At 42.1% G+C, this 12779-nt stretch overlaps 1 protein-coding gene across 2 annotated transcripts in view; it reads left to right on the top strand.

Moving 5' to 3' along the window:
• The window catches only part of GRID2 (glutamate ionotropic receptor delta type subunit 2), a 1102902-nt gene that overhangs the window by 629960 nt on the left and 460163 nt on the right, over positions 1–12779 (top strand). For both annotated transcript variants that reach the window (XR_014472933.1, XM_083179104.1), the window contains exon 5: positions 9544–9597. Coding sequence is in view for 1 of the 2 variants with exons in the window: in XM_083179104.1 (XP_083035230.1) it covers positions 9544–9597 (54 nt within the window). In the remaining variant the exon portion in view is untranslated. The remainder of the gene's footprint in view (positions 1–9543; positions 9598–12779) is intronic.

Below are 12779 nucleotides of genomic sequence, written 5' to 3'. Positions count from 1 at the left end.
TACATGCAGACTCTGGTTGTCACTCATGGGGTAACACCAAAATGTTGACTCCTCTGCAGTGACAGGAGCTACAGTGTGACAATAACCTGCAACAATTGACTCCTATCATGCAGAATGGCAGAGCTGGAAGAATCTACATAGCCAGCAGCACACCATGATAGTAAGGTGATCAGTGGCTTCCTCCACAAAGACACCCCTCTTAAGTGATGTCAGTTGGGCTCTTGAGTGAGCAGCCTCCCTTTACACAAAGCGACATTTTGTGTAAAAGGAGACAAAGATAAAGACAAGATACTCACAAAGGCCGCAACAGGTTCTCCAACCCCGGTATCGCCATTGCAGTAAGTTGTTAGTGCATTACACTTTCTGTTCTGCCCATAACCAGTTAGTTATTGCTCTTGCCATATGCCACCAAACAGGTTTATACTCACTTACTGTATGTGCAGCTCTGCATAACCAGTATTTGAATACACCTGCCCTCTCTGTCTCATTACAACCCTTCTGTTTGCCAGAAGAAGTGAACCAGAATAAGGCCCATTGACTTACGCACAAATCCATTGCGGCTGAAATCGCAACTGTGCACCCAACTGCAGGAACCTGATTGAGGCACATTGTTTACTCTGTTACTTACAGTTCCTAACATTGTAAAACTTTTTACACTGGAAAAAAATAATTTTAGTCCGGATTTATAAAAAAAAAAAAAGAGGAAAGCTAAGGAAATAGCTACAGCTACTGTTGTATTTGATCATCATTGCGGTGATAATGAAACAACACTGCATACAAAACCTAATTTAAAGTCTACTTTCGGTCTAATGATTTTTATTAAATTCCCTAATGATGCAACTCTTAATTATTGTTCTGAAAAAGATTTAAACAGTTGAAAGTTATCTACAGGCACTACCCTTACTGATGCACTCCAATGTGCCAATATGTGACAAATATTTTATTAAGAAGGATTACAAGTGCTTGAGATTGGAAGACTAATCACTGGAAGCATCTGCGGGAAACTGTCTAGGAGGCTGTATGTTTGTTTGCACTAGTAATAGGAATGGATATGCACAACAATTCATTTATCATAATTACTACTAATCAATACTGATCATCAGGATATCTTAAACAGAAAACAGCAGATGTGATTAGCTGTCAGTTCCTATTGAGCGGAGACGTACTGGAAAGATATTACAGTGAGCTAAAGTTTCCCGTGGAATGTCTACAGATGTTTCCCAGCCTTTTGTCATTCAGCACTTTGAATTTATAATGAGCTGACATGCTGTTATGTTATTACGCTTAATTCTATTTAAATCTATTTCATTTAGAAAGAATCTCAGTGCTGAAAGGATTATCTCATTTTCAAGTGGGTGCTAGATTGCAAAATAAAATATGCATTTGAGCACCAAACAAGAATGTATCTGTGAAATAAATACTACAACCAAACTGCTGCCTTACAGCAAGCTTGCAGCCTGCAGAGCAAGTCTTAAGCATACTGTATTATAAAATGTGAACAGAGATAATTCACAATGATATGAGGAGCACAGAAATCGGTAGAGACTCAACCCAAACCTATGGCCGCTTACCGGGCAGCACTCTACCATTGTACAGAAAGGAATACAAATTCCCATACTCCTTTTAACCATTTATTTTGGTATTTCCAATAAACCTGGACATTTGGTATAACCAACATGCTTTCTTATCATATTCTGCACAAGTACTGTATCTAGAATGACCAATATTTAACAGTTGACACCATTTACTATGCTAAAATCTTCTGTGTTCATGCTATTATACTGAATTTAGACAAATACATGTATTTACAGTACTTGAATTTCATATATACATGCAGCTTCAAGCAGAAAACACTAAACTCAACCCTCTGGTTTCCCATCCTCAGTTATAACTGTCATCATTAATGGGACTTACACCAGCCCAATGCTAGATTGAAGAAATTCACCTCTAGCCTTCTATATACAAAACACTCAGACTAATATGGAACTCAATGTGCATCCCCATGACACTCCCATGACACTCCTACAAGACAACTGATCCATGTGATCACATTTTTGCTGCCCAATTCCTTCTATGAAAATCATTTCACACAAAGACAGATCTGGCTGGCTACAAATTAGGCAAATATACAGTGTGCAAACATTCCTAAAGTGGCTCCTATGCATGTACAACATGAGATGTGCGTACATACAAAGATATTGTCTGGCTCAGAATCACCCCCTTAAGCTTTAACTTGCCTTAGAATAAGACAATATATGACAGATATCAGACATGGTATCATTAGGTTTCACAGTAACTTTATGGGAAGCAAAAGCAAAACTGTCCATCATCCTTGGTCCCCAATATGATCATTTCAGTTAATATGTCCAGTTACATGCTCAATTAAACCCTCTGTGCGTAGTCACTGTGACCAGTTAAGGTGGACCAGTATTCTCAGGCATCTCTCACTCTGTGGTCCCATGGTGGCTGCACCCACTGTAATGAAGTTACTTCTGCCACTGGGTATGAGGAAGAACATAAAAGCCAGCAGTACTTTAGATTTTTTTTTAGGGAAAATCCATCATTAGAGCTAAAAACAACCTACAGATAGATACAGCAGTACCTAAGATTTGTCCTGTTTCACATAGTAAAAGTAAAGTAGTGCCATGATAGTGTCCTTTCATGGGTAGCACAGCACCTGCATTCCCTAAGCAGTTATTTATTGTATTATTTTACCTAACAAGGGGGTCTTCCAGCATTTATTTTATTGGCTATTGTGCCTTTTTATATAAAAATATGCCATTACAAGACAACTATTTTGAAGTGATATTTTCTAAATTTGTGTTGTGCTTGCAGAGGGGTGCTGTTCAGTGCAGAGTGGTGTTGTGCTTGTGCAGTGCAGAGGGGTTTGTACTGTGCAGAGGGGTGTTGTGCTGTGAAGAGGGGTTTGTGCTGTGCAGAGGGGTTTGTGCAGTGCAGAGGGGTTACTTGCTTTGTGCAGAGGGATGTTGTGCAGTGCAGAGGGGTGTTGTGCAGTGCAGAGAGATTTGTGCTGTGAAGAGGGGTTTGTGCTGTGCAGAGGGGTTTGTGCAGTGCAGAGGGGTTACTTTCTTTGTGCAGAGGGGTTTTGTGCAGTGCAGAGGGGTTTGTGTTGTGCAGAGAGGTGTTGTGCAGTGCAGCGGGGTGTTGTATAGTGCAGAGGGGTTTGTGCAGTGCAGAGGGGTAACTTGCTTTGTGCAGAGGGGTGTTGTACAGCGCAGAGGGGTGTTGTGCAGTGCAGAGGGGTTTGTGCTGGGTTATATACACTTATATCTTGTACTGATCATGTGTTAGGCAGGCTGTCATTCCGTGTAATGGGGTACAGTACACAGGCAAGCTGTCAGTCGGCTTTTAATTTTTTATTTATTTTTTCATTGTGATGTATGGTGTGCTGTACTGCAATCCAATGCACCATATACTACTGTCAGAACAAGTTCCGTGTGTGATTGTTCTGCCTCCACAGCCACACAGTGTTATACAAGCCCTGTCCATAAAAGAAAATACAATATAAAAATAAATTTTGCTTTTCTTTTTTTTTTTTTTGGTGTGTACTGCACCCCAATAGTACAGATGGAGCTGGGCTCCCTCTTGCTGGCGAATCGGGGGGAGCGGGGAGGCGGTGGGGACCACGGGTGACCGCCGGCAAGCCAACGAGAACCTGGTGGAAGCGCCGTCGGAAGGGGACGCGATGCGCGCGTGTCCCCTTTCGCAGAGCAGATGGCGGCTGGTGGGCGATGGCAGCTGGCGAATCTGCTGCCATTCCCTGCAAAGACAACTCTGGCTCCATCTGTATATACGATAAGTTCTGTGTGTGATTGTACTGCATCCATGCAGCATTATACAAGCTGCGCATTAAAAATAAATTAAAGTAAAAAATCAACGAAAACAATTTTCGTGTTATTCTGAGTCATACAAGGTCTTTTCGCGGATCGATTTGGTGTTTGTGTCGGGGGATTTGTTAAATAGGGTAAATAAGATAGAGTATAAGGCCCGTGGGATTTCGGACCACTCTCCAATGGTGGTCGAGTTGGATTTGGGGAGGCAAGCCGGCTACCGGTATTGGAAACTGCGACCCTTTTGGTTATCACAGATTGGGGATGTGCAGGAAATCGAATCCCGGATAGAGGAGTTTTTTAAGTGGAACCAGGGCTCAGCATCTAACATCATGGTTTGGGACTCATTTAAGGCTTATATGAGGGGTGTTCTAATTAAGAAAATCGCATACGCTAAAAAGAAGTATAGAATGGTGGCGCAGGGCCTAGAAGAAAAAACTATAGATCTGGAAACTAAATTCCTGAGTAGTGGATTGGAGGAAGATCGGGAAGCTTGGCTCCAGATGCAGAATGAATGGCGTAAGCACATTCAAGATGCAGAGAGCCATAGGTTGTCAGTGGGGGACCATCGGCGGTTCGTGAATGCGGACCGTGCGGGAAAATGGCTGGCTCTATTGGCCAAACAAGAAAAATCAGCCAGAATTATTTCTAACATTAAGAACGAATCAGGCAATACAGTGTATGATACTCCCTCGATAGTTGCTAATTTTGTCTCCTATTATAAAAAGGTTTACCAGTCGCAATCAGAGAACAATCGGGAGGGTTTGGCCAGTTACTTGAGTGCCTTGAATTTGCCTCAAATTTCTTCTGAGTCAAAAGTATCCCTTAACGCCCCAATCAGTATGGAAGAAGTGGCTGCTGTAATCCAGTCTTTACCTAGGAACAAGGCCCCAGGCCTAGATGGGCTCCCGGGTGAGTTCTATCAGAAATATGCCAGAGTGTTAGTAGCCCCGCTATGGGATTTAATTGGGAGTATATTTAATGATGAGAGGTTACCCCCCTCTATGTCAAGTGCGGCTATAACTGTGATTCCCAAGGCGGGGAAGGACCCTTCTCAGATTGATTCATACCGTCCCATATCTATAATGACCTCGGATGCTAAGATTTTGGCAAAAATATTGGCTAACTGCCTAGGGAAGGTGCTGGACGAAATCGTACACCCTGACCAGACGGGATTCAGACCAGGCAAATCAACTGCGATCAATCTGAGAAGGGCCTTTTCCTTTATTCAGTTCTCAAATCTGGGCGGCGGGTCTGCCGCGTTGGCGTCTTTCGACGCCAGCAAGGCATTTGATGTCGTCGAATGGGACTATTTATGGTGCACCCTGGAAGCTTTCGGCCTGGGTGAAGTCTTTATTAAATGGGTCAAAATTTTATATCAGAGTCCAGAGGCCAGGATCTCCATAAACGGCTACGCCTCCCCCCCCTTCCCGTTAACAAGAGGCACTAGGCAGGGGTGTCCCCTGTCGCCATTGTTATTCGCGGTGGCAGTGGAGCCCCTAGCCATCATGCTTAGGCAGCGGTTGAGATGTCAGGGAGCGGGAGGGGAACATGGTATCCCTTTATGCGGACGACGTACTGGTAGGCGTTGCCAACCCGGAAGTTGATCTGCCTGATATATTGGATGGCCTTAAGGAGTTCGGGGGCAAATCCGGGATAAAAATGAATTGGGATAAGTCCAACTTGATGTTTGTGGGCCCTAATGTACCTGACGTCCGACTTGCCTCCCCTTTAAAAACTTCCACCAAGATTAGTTATTTGGGTATTAAAGTGTCCAGTTTGCCCCGGGATTATTACTCAGACAATTTAGAGCCCCTGTTAAGGGATATTAAGGCCAAATGTAGAAGATGGGTGGGTCTCCCGATTTCCCAAATCGCCAGGGTGAACTTAATTAAGATGTTTATTCAGCCAAAGGTATTATACTTATTATTACAATCTCCAGTTTATATAAAAGCAACATTTTTTCAGGAGTTAAATAGCATTATATCCTCCTTTGTCTGGAGGAATAAAAGAGCGAGGATTAAGTTACCTACTCTATGTCGGCAGAGACTGGAGGGGGGCCTGGCATTACCCAATTTTAAACTATATTATTTTTCAGCCCAGTTAACCCATTTATGTGCTTGGATTCAGGAAGGTGATATTCCACATGAGTCCAGAACTCTGGCCTCGTGTGGGAATCACGGCTTGACTCCATTGCAATTGTTACTCTCAGGCGAGACAGGCCGGGGCTTACCCCTTATAATCTCGCAATCTCTAAAAATCTGGAATCAAGTACAGAAGTTAATTCAATTTGGAGATATAGATCCGCAAGCTTCTATTTTTTCTCTTCCAGAGGTTAAGAGTTTAAAATCAATAGTGGGGAGAATATGGGCAAAGTATGGACTGACTTCGGTGGGTCAATTTGTTAAAGAGGGTAGGATCTGTTCTTTTGGGGACTTAAAAACAACGAATGATATCCCAGACAGTTTGTTTATTCATTTCCTCCAGATAAGGAGTGCTTTGACACATTCACTAAGGGGCAATTCCATAAATGTGAATGACTCACCATGCAAGAATTTTATTAAGAAATTGGGGTCCAAGAAATGCCTTTCCAAAATATATAAATTCATCCATTCTATGTCCCAAAATGACGAGCTGAATGTACTAAGAACCCAGTGGGCAAAGGTAATTCCTCAGGTAGATGCAGAAATATGGAGGGAGGTTTTAGCGGCCCCGTATAGATCCTCATTATCTATGCGGGTACAACAGATACATTTCAATGTTATGCACCGAATTTACATCACCCCGGCCCGTTTAAGAGAAATGGGTAAGACATATCCCGATAGGTGCCCGAAATGTGGGAATGAACGGGCCAATTTCTGGCACCTACTGTGGGAGTGCCCTAGGGTGCAGCGGTTTTGGTCTGAAATAATTAGAATTATGTCGGAAGTGGGCATACCTGAAGAGAGGTTAACACCAATCAATCTGGTACTGGGTGCATGGGCAGATATCCAACGACACGACCAATGGTTGCAATTGGCTAGAAATCTATCTGCGATAGCTCTGGTCATAATAGCCCGAAAATGGATGGCTCCCTCTGCTCCCGATACATCCTACTGGTTGGTCACGGTAAATGGCACATGTTCTCATGAAAAGTTTGAATACGCCGCTAGGGGCGTTCTATCTAAATTTCACAGGATTTGGTACAAATGGGTTGATTCTAAATATTATAGAGTGGTTTAGGATCGACAGATCACTTTAGGGAAACTCTTGAATGCTTATATATTTAGTCACTCAATGTTTTAATTTTTTTTTTTCTCTCGTTTGCAGAGTCATTTTTATTGACTTCTTCTGATAAATCACTGAATCACTGATAATGTATAACTGTTTAATTAAATGATTGTCTCACAGATATTTTGAAGATTAATGTTCACAATCATAATAAGTATATAATATTTGTCTATCTACCTCGAGAGTATTATACATTATACTCTTGAAGATAGGAGGACTGTAATAGTCTTATTTTGAACACTTGCACGATAATGAAGTTTGTATAAACCAGTAGACAGTTTAGGGTGTGTATAACTTCGGGAATGTTGGTGGGTCATGGGTATAGCCCATTAGCCCGGTACATGTAAGCCACTGGGGAAGCTTAGTCTCCCTACATGAGACAATTGTTCTATCCTCCAAGAGACGGGCCCTCGTTTAACTTTGGATTTTATCTTGGGATGGGGGTTTGCTCGACAGAAGGTTTTCTTAAGACGAGAAGGTTAGGGTGTGCCTGTAATCAGCATGTTAATGGCCTGGCCGGCCCTTGTTTGTTTGTCTATGTTTTGTGTATTTTTATCTTTGACATTCTGTATATGTGTTGCATATGATAAATAAAAACTCAATTAAAAAAAAAAAAGTAAAAAATCAAAATCAATTTTTCTCATCTTTATTCATTGTTTGTGTGTACTGCACCCATAGTATAATGTCAGAAGTTACGTTTGTGATTATTCGGCCTCCACACAGCATTATACAAGCTGCACATTGAGAATAAATGAAGATATTAAACTAAAAAAAATCTAAATCAATTTTTCTCTTCTTTACTCTTTGTGTGTACTGCACCCATAGTATACTGTCAGAAGTTCCTTGTGTGATTGTTGAGCCTTCACGCAGCATTATACAAGATGCACATTAAAAAAAAATTAAAACATTTTTCCTCTTCTTTATTGTTTGTGTGTACTTCACCCCAATACACCATACTGATACTGTGAGAAGTTCCGTGTGTTAATAACCAGCCAGCTTGCTGCAGACCTTGGCCTAAATTGAATGAAAACAACATTGTGAGCTGTAAAGTGGTCAAAATTGTCTGGAAAGGGCTGGAAATTAATGTTATTGAGGTTAATATTACTCTAGGGACAAAAAAATGCAAGAAATTACGAAAAAATTTTGACCATTTTTGAAAAAAATCCAAAGCCTTTCACAGCTGTTGGACAAAGCCAAATCCAAATCCTGGTGACGAATCCAAATCTTCGGCCCCGGTGCTCATCTCTAGTTACAACTAATGTTTATTTTCATACTACTTTGATCCGTCTATATAGTAATTCTGCCCTAATTTGCCTGTAATAAAATATGTCACGAATATAGATTTTACATAATTTTAGATTCTTCTAGTGTTTATAATGGGTCAATATGTTTATTTCATCTGCTTAGAGACACCTATGGTCTTTGAGAATAGCTATCATAATACCAAATTATAAAGATATCTGCTAAAATGATGTACAAACTATTACACATCATATTATCTTGTTTTTTTTTTCATACTTTCAATTAGCAAGTACAGATGCAGATGGCATCTGCAGATTTTAAGTTAAATTTAAACTTTCAGTTATCTTTAATCTCTATAATCTATGTTTAACTTTGAAAAAGTTGACTTTTAGAATACTTTTTTCATTTTTATCATTTGAAAAATCAGTAGTTTAATGAAATATTGCAAAAATGAATGCAAATCAACCTGGAAATTCTACATTTGTAAAATAAATCAGTCCAGGGTCCAAGACTTTGCTCTCGACCAGGGTCATGGAGTTGAAACCTTATTAGACCTAAGGAATTCCTGAGTCACAAAGTCTAGAATTGGCAAAAAAAATACACACATTTTACATAGGTGCTATTGTCAAAATGTTGGTTATATAAAAATATAAATATTACATCTTGTGTGCCCTTCAGCATTTTACTCCATACTTATTGAAATGTTTGATTTGATCATTACATTCTACAATAATCTAGTGTTCATTCTAGCACCCGCTATCTTTGAAAACCCATGCAGTTCCTGTTCCATGCCTGGGGTGTAGCTGTCTGCTGTGGTGTTCCTAGCACAGGTCTGGTTTGCATATCAGTGCTGATATACAGACCACACTGCTAGAAGCACTACAGCAGATAGCGACACCCCAGGCAGGGAAGAGGAACTGCATGGGTTTTCAAAGATAGCGGGTGCTAGAATGAACACTAATAATTTATTATTTATTTCTTTAAATTGACTTGTCATATTTTATGTATACTTTTTAATTGTCTAATTATGGAGAAAAATAAAAGTGTAAGCGTATATTGTAAAGGTTATCATTTCCATCTGAGTAACAAAGCTCTGTTAGAGCATTCTATTCTGCCCATGATTGAATGCACCCTACTTACAATGTATGCTGACTCACACTCATTGTTTTCCTTTTTGCAGGTCGTTGAGACTAATTTGGTTGCCTTTGACTGTCACTGGATCATTATAAATGAGGTAAATGGTGCACTAATGTTATTGTAAAGTGTTAATACTATTTGTACAAAGATAGGTCATTCTTAAATTGAGTATGACTTTGCAAGGCATATGGTGATGCTGGTTTTCAAAACAGTGACAGATCTGTAGACCGGTGAATTAAGAAGTGATTCTTCAATGTAATCAACAGAGAAACCTTTCCCAGCTGGGTATATTTAGATGATGAAATGGGAGCTAAGGGGAACAATTCATTAAAACAAGTCAACTGCTGCTTATAACTAGACTGAATGTGCTTCTAAAGCAATCTGAAACATATCTAAAGCTGTGTACACACCGGGGCGATAGGGGCTGAAATCGCTGGAAATATGGTCGCAGGCGACCATATTGCCAGTGATGGGAGTGTGCACCGGCGATAAATCGCCGGGTGCACGCTCCCGTTTTCAGCCCCTTACTAATCGCTGGTCGCAGGAGCTTGCTCCTGCGACCAACTGATTACCTCTTCGGCACCACCAGCAGAGGTTCCCTTTCATCAGCGACCATCTCTGGTCGCTGATGAAAAGGAGAAACTGAGCAATAAAGAGATGGTCGCTGATGAAAGGGAACCTCTGCCTGCGGTGCCGCAGAGGTAATCAGCTGGTCACAGGAGCAAGCTCCTGCGACCAACGATTAGAACGGGGCTGAAAACGGGAGCGCACACCCGGCGATTTATCGCCGGGGCACACTCCCATCACTGGCAATATGGTTACCAGCGACCATATTTCCAGCGATTTCAGCCCCTATCGCCCCGTGTGTAGACAGCTTAAGAAACATAGAATTTGACTGCAGATAAAAACCAGTCAACTATCTCGTCTACCCCTTTTTAAATCATATTGTTACCCTTAAACCCTATTTGATCCTTATTTCTTTGTAAAGATGTCGTCAGGGGCGTATTGGGCACTAAAAGTGGCCCTGGAAAATTTCTGGAAGTGGCCTCACTTATCAATGAGTTGATGCCACTGGACTGGCGGTGGTAGTAGTCTTCTGCAGCAGTTCTGCTGCTGTGAGTCGAGCAGGCCTTGGGGGAGCAGGAGCCATGACTGATGACTGCGACTCCAACTGCTGGGCCTGGGCATTTGACTTCTCCAGCAGTTTTTGGGGTTTGACGGCTTCCTCCCGCCCTGCCCCCAGCAGAGGTTATGCTTCTATGCATAACCTCGTTAGCCAACGAGAGGGTGAAAAAAAACTATTATAATTTACTTTTACTTTCCTGGGCCCAGAACTACAATGCATGGAGGGCATGGAATTTTAATGCTGGAGATGGTCAAGAGATAACCAGATCCTCAGAGGCTAGGAAAGGGGATTGTCATAATGTTACCACACGTAGGGCCTAATTCAGAGTTCATAGTGGCCTGTGAGTAGATAGCCACTGCCCAGGCAGGTAAAAATAGACCATATTATATGATAAACAGTTAAGCAACCTGTTCCAGTTCAATGTTTCTCCTGTATCCATCCACCTCTTTTAAATGTCTCATGTCACTCCTATTCCTACTTCTTCAACCTTTCATAGCCTTTATTTTCCATTAATCTATCAGGCATTGCACCTCTCCCCACTCCCTCCTTCCCTCTGACCACCCTACACCTCTCCTTCCCTCCCACACTCACCCTATGTACCTCTCAATTCCTCCTTCTCTCAACACTGAATCTTTCACTACCTAGGCCAGGCATGTCCAACGTTGGCTCTCCAGATGTTGTGAAACTACACATCCCAGCATGCTTTGCAATAGTTTTAGCATTCTCTAATAGCAAAACTGTGGCAAAGCATGCTGGGATGTGTAGTTCCACAACACCTGGAGGGCCAACATTGGACATGCCTGACCTAGACAGTACCTGACTTCCTGCTGCACCTGAAGATCCACTGGCACAATCAGCCAGCAGGTGCGAGTGTGCACTACTTGTCTTCATAACGTACTCCGGGGCTCCTCCAGGTGGTGGATGTGCCTCATCTCTGGTGCTCCTTGTCACAGCTCACTGGAGGTGCTCACTTTGCTATGGTGCAGTGAGGACTGTGAAAGTTCGGTAGCAGGAGGCATCCTAAACTTTGCAACGCATCAAGGCCCCACCTCCGTCGCACTGCATATTGCTGCGAATTGTGTGTACTAACACATGGGAGAATTAAAAAATTAAATCTAATTGCCAGTGAAATAAACAGAAAACATGAAGTGACTCTAGTCTATACAGTACAATGGACTATACAATGGACTATACACTACATACATGGCCAAATGCTGGTCCTGCAGTAATGTTTTCAGCCAATGAGTAATCTGGATTTGTCATCTTTGATGCAGGAGGTATATCAGAATATAATTTATGCTGCAGAGATGGCCAACCAATCAGAGGCAATGAGCCAAAATATATGTTAATATGTTATTGTAAGACAAAGAGCTGATACCATGCAGAAAATGGACATGGCCCACAAGGCCACTCCCCATTTTTAAATGGGTTGTGGCCAAGCTGGCACAAGGCCATGCCACACTTTTGTGTTCATGCCTTTGGAATGACATTTCTAGGAGTATGACCTTGTTTCGAACCTCAGTTTTGAGTTAGGCTGGGGGTAAGACTAGCACATTAAAAATGCACAATTTATGTAATCTTTCCAATACAATATTACCTTTTCACTTTGGTGTAATTTTTTTTTAATACTGGGACTTTTACCCATCCTTCATTTCAATAACATTTTTCATTTTTGGCTTGTATGCAAAGCTACTCTCAGCAATGTATAAAGAGATTGATGTGTTGATTCCACTTGTTTCAGACAGCCCCCACACCTGCTCTGTTATGCAGCTGCAAACCTGCTCTGCCATCTGGCCACCACAATCGCTTTGCTGTCCTACTTGCATCCAGCGGTACTTGTGTATTATAGCGGCGCCCCCGATGTGCATCGCGCGATGTTTTCGTCGCATGGCATGCGATAAGACGTGATTTTTGCCCCCTATATGATGAAAGATCGTATAAGCACCATAAAGGGTGCTTTTAAGCACCCTAATGGGTGCTTACAATGTGAAATGCACCCCCACGCTACCCCCCCCCACTATAAATGTGAGCACAGTGAGCCCGTGAGGGGCGGTGGTACGCGTCGCCACACTTTCTATTCTCAACTCCACGCCGACGTGGATAGTGGGGGTATGAAAAGGTCGGAGGACGAGTACCGCCGCCCCTCGCGGGCT

The sequence above is a fragment of the Crinia signifera genome, chromosome 1 (genome assembly GCF_055691185.1).
Source record: "Crinia signifera chromosome 1, ASM5569118v1, whole genome shotgun sequence".
NCBI lineage: Eukaryota > Metazoa > Chordata > Amphibia > Anura > Myobatrachidae > Crinia > Crinia signifera.
The sequence above is the reverse complement of the archived record's forward strand: the minus strand, read 5'-3'. Positions and strand labels throughout refer to the sequence as shown.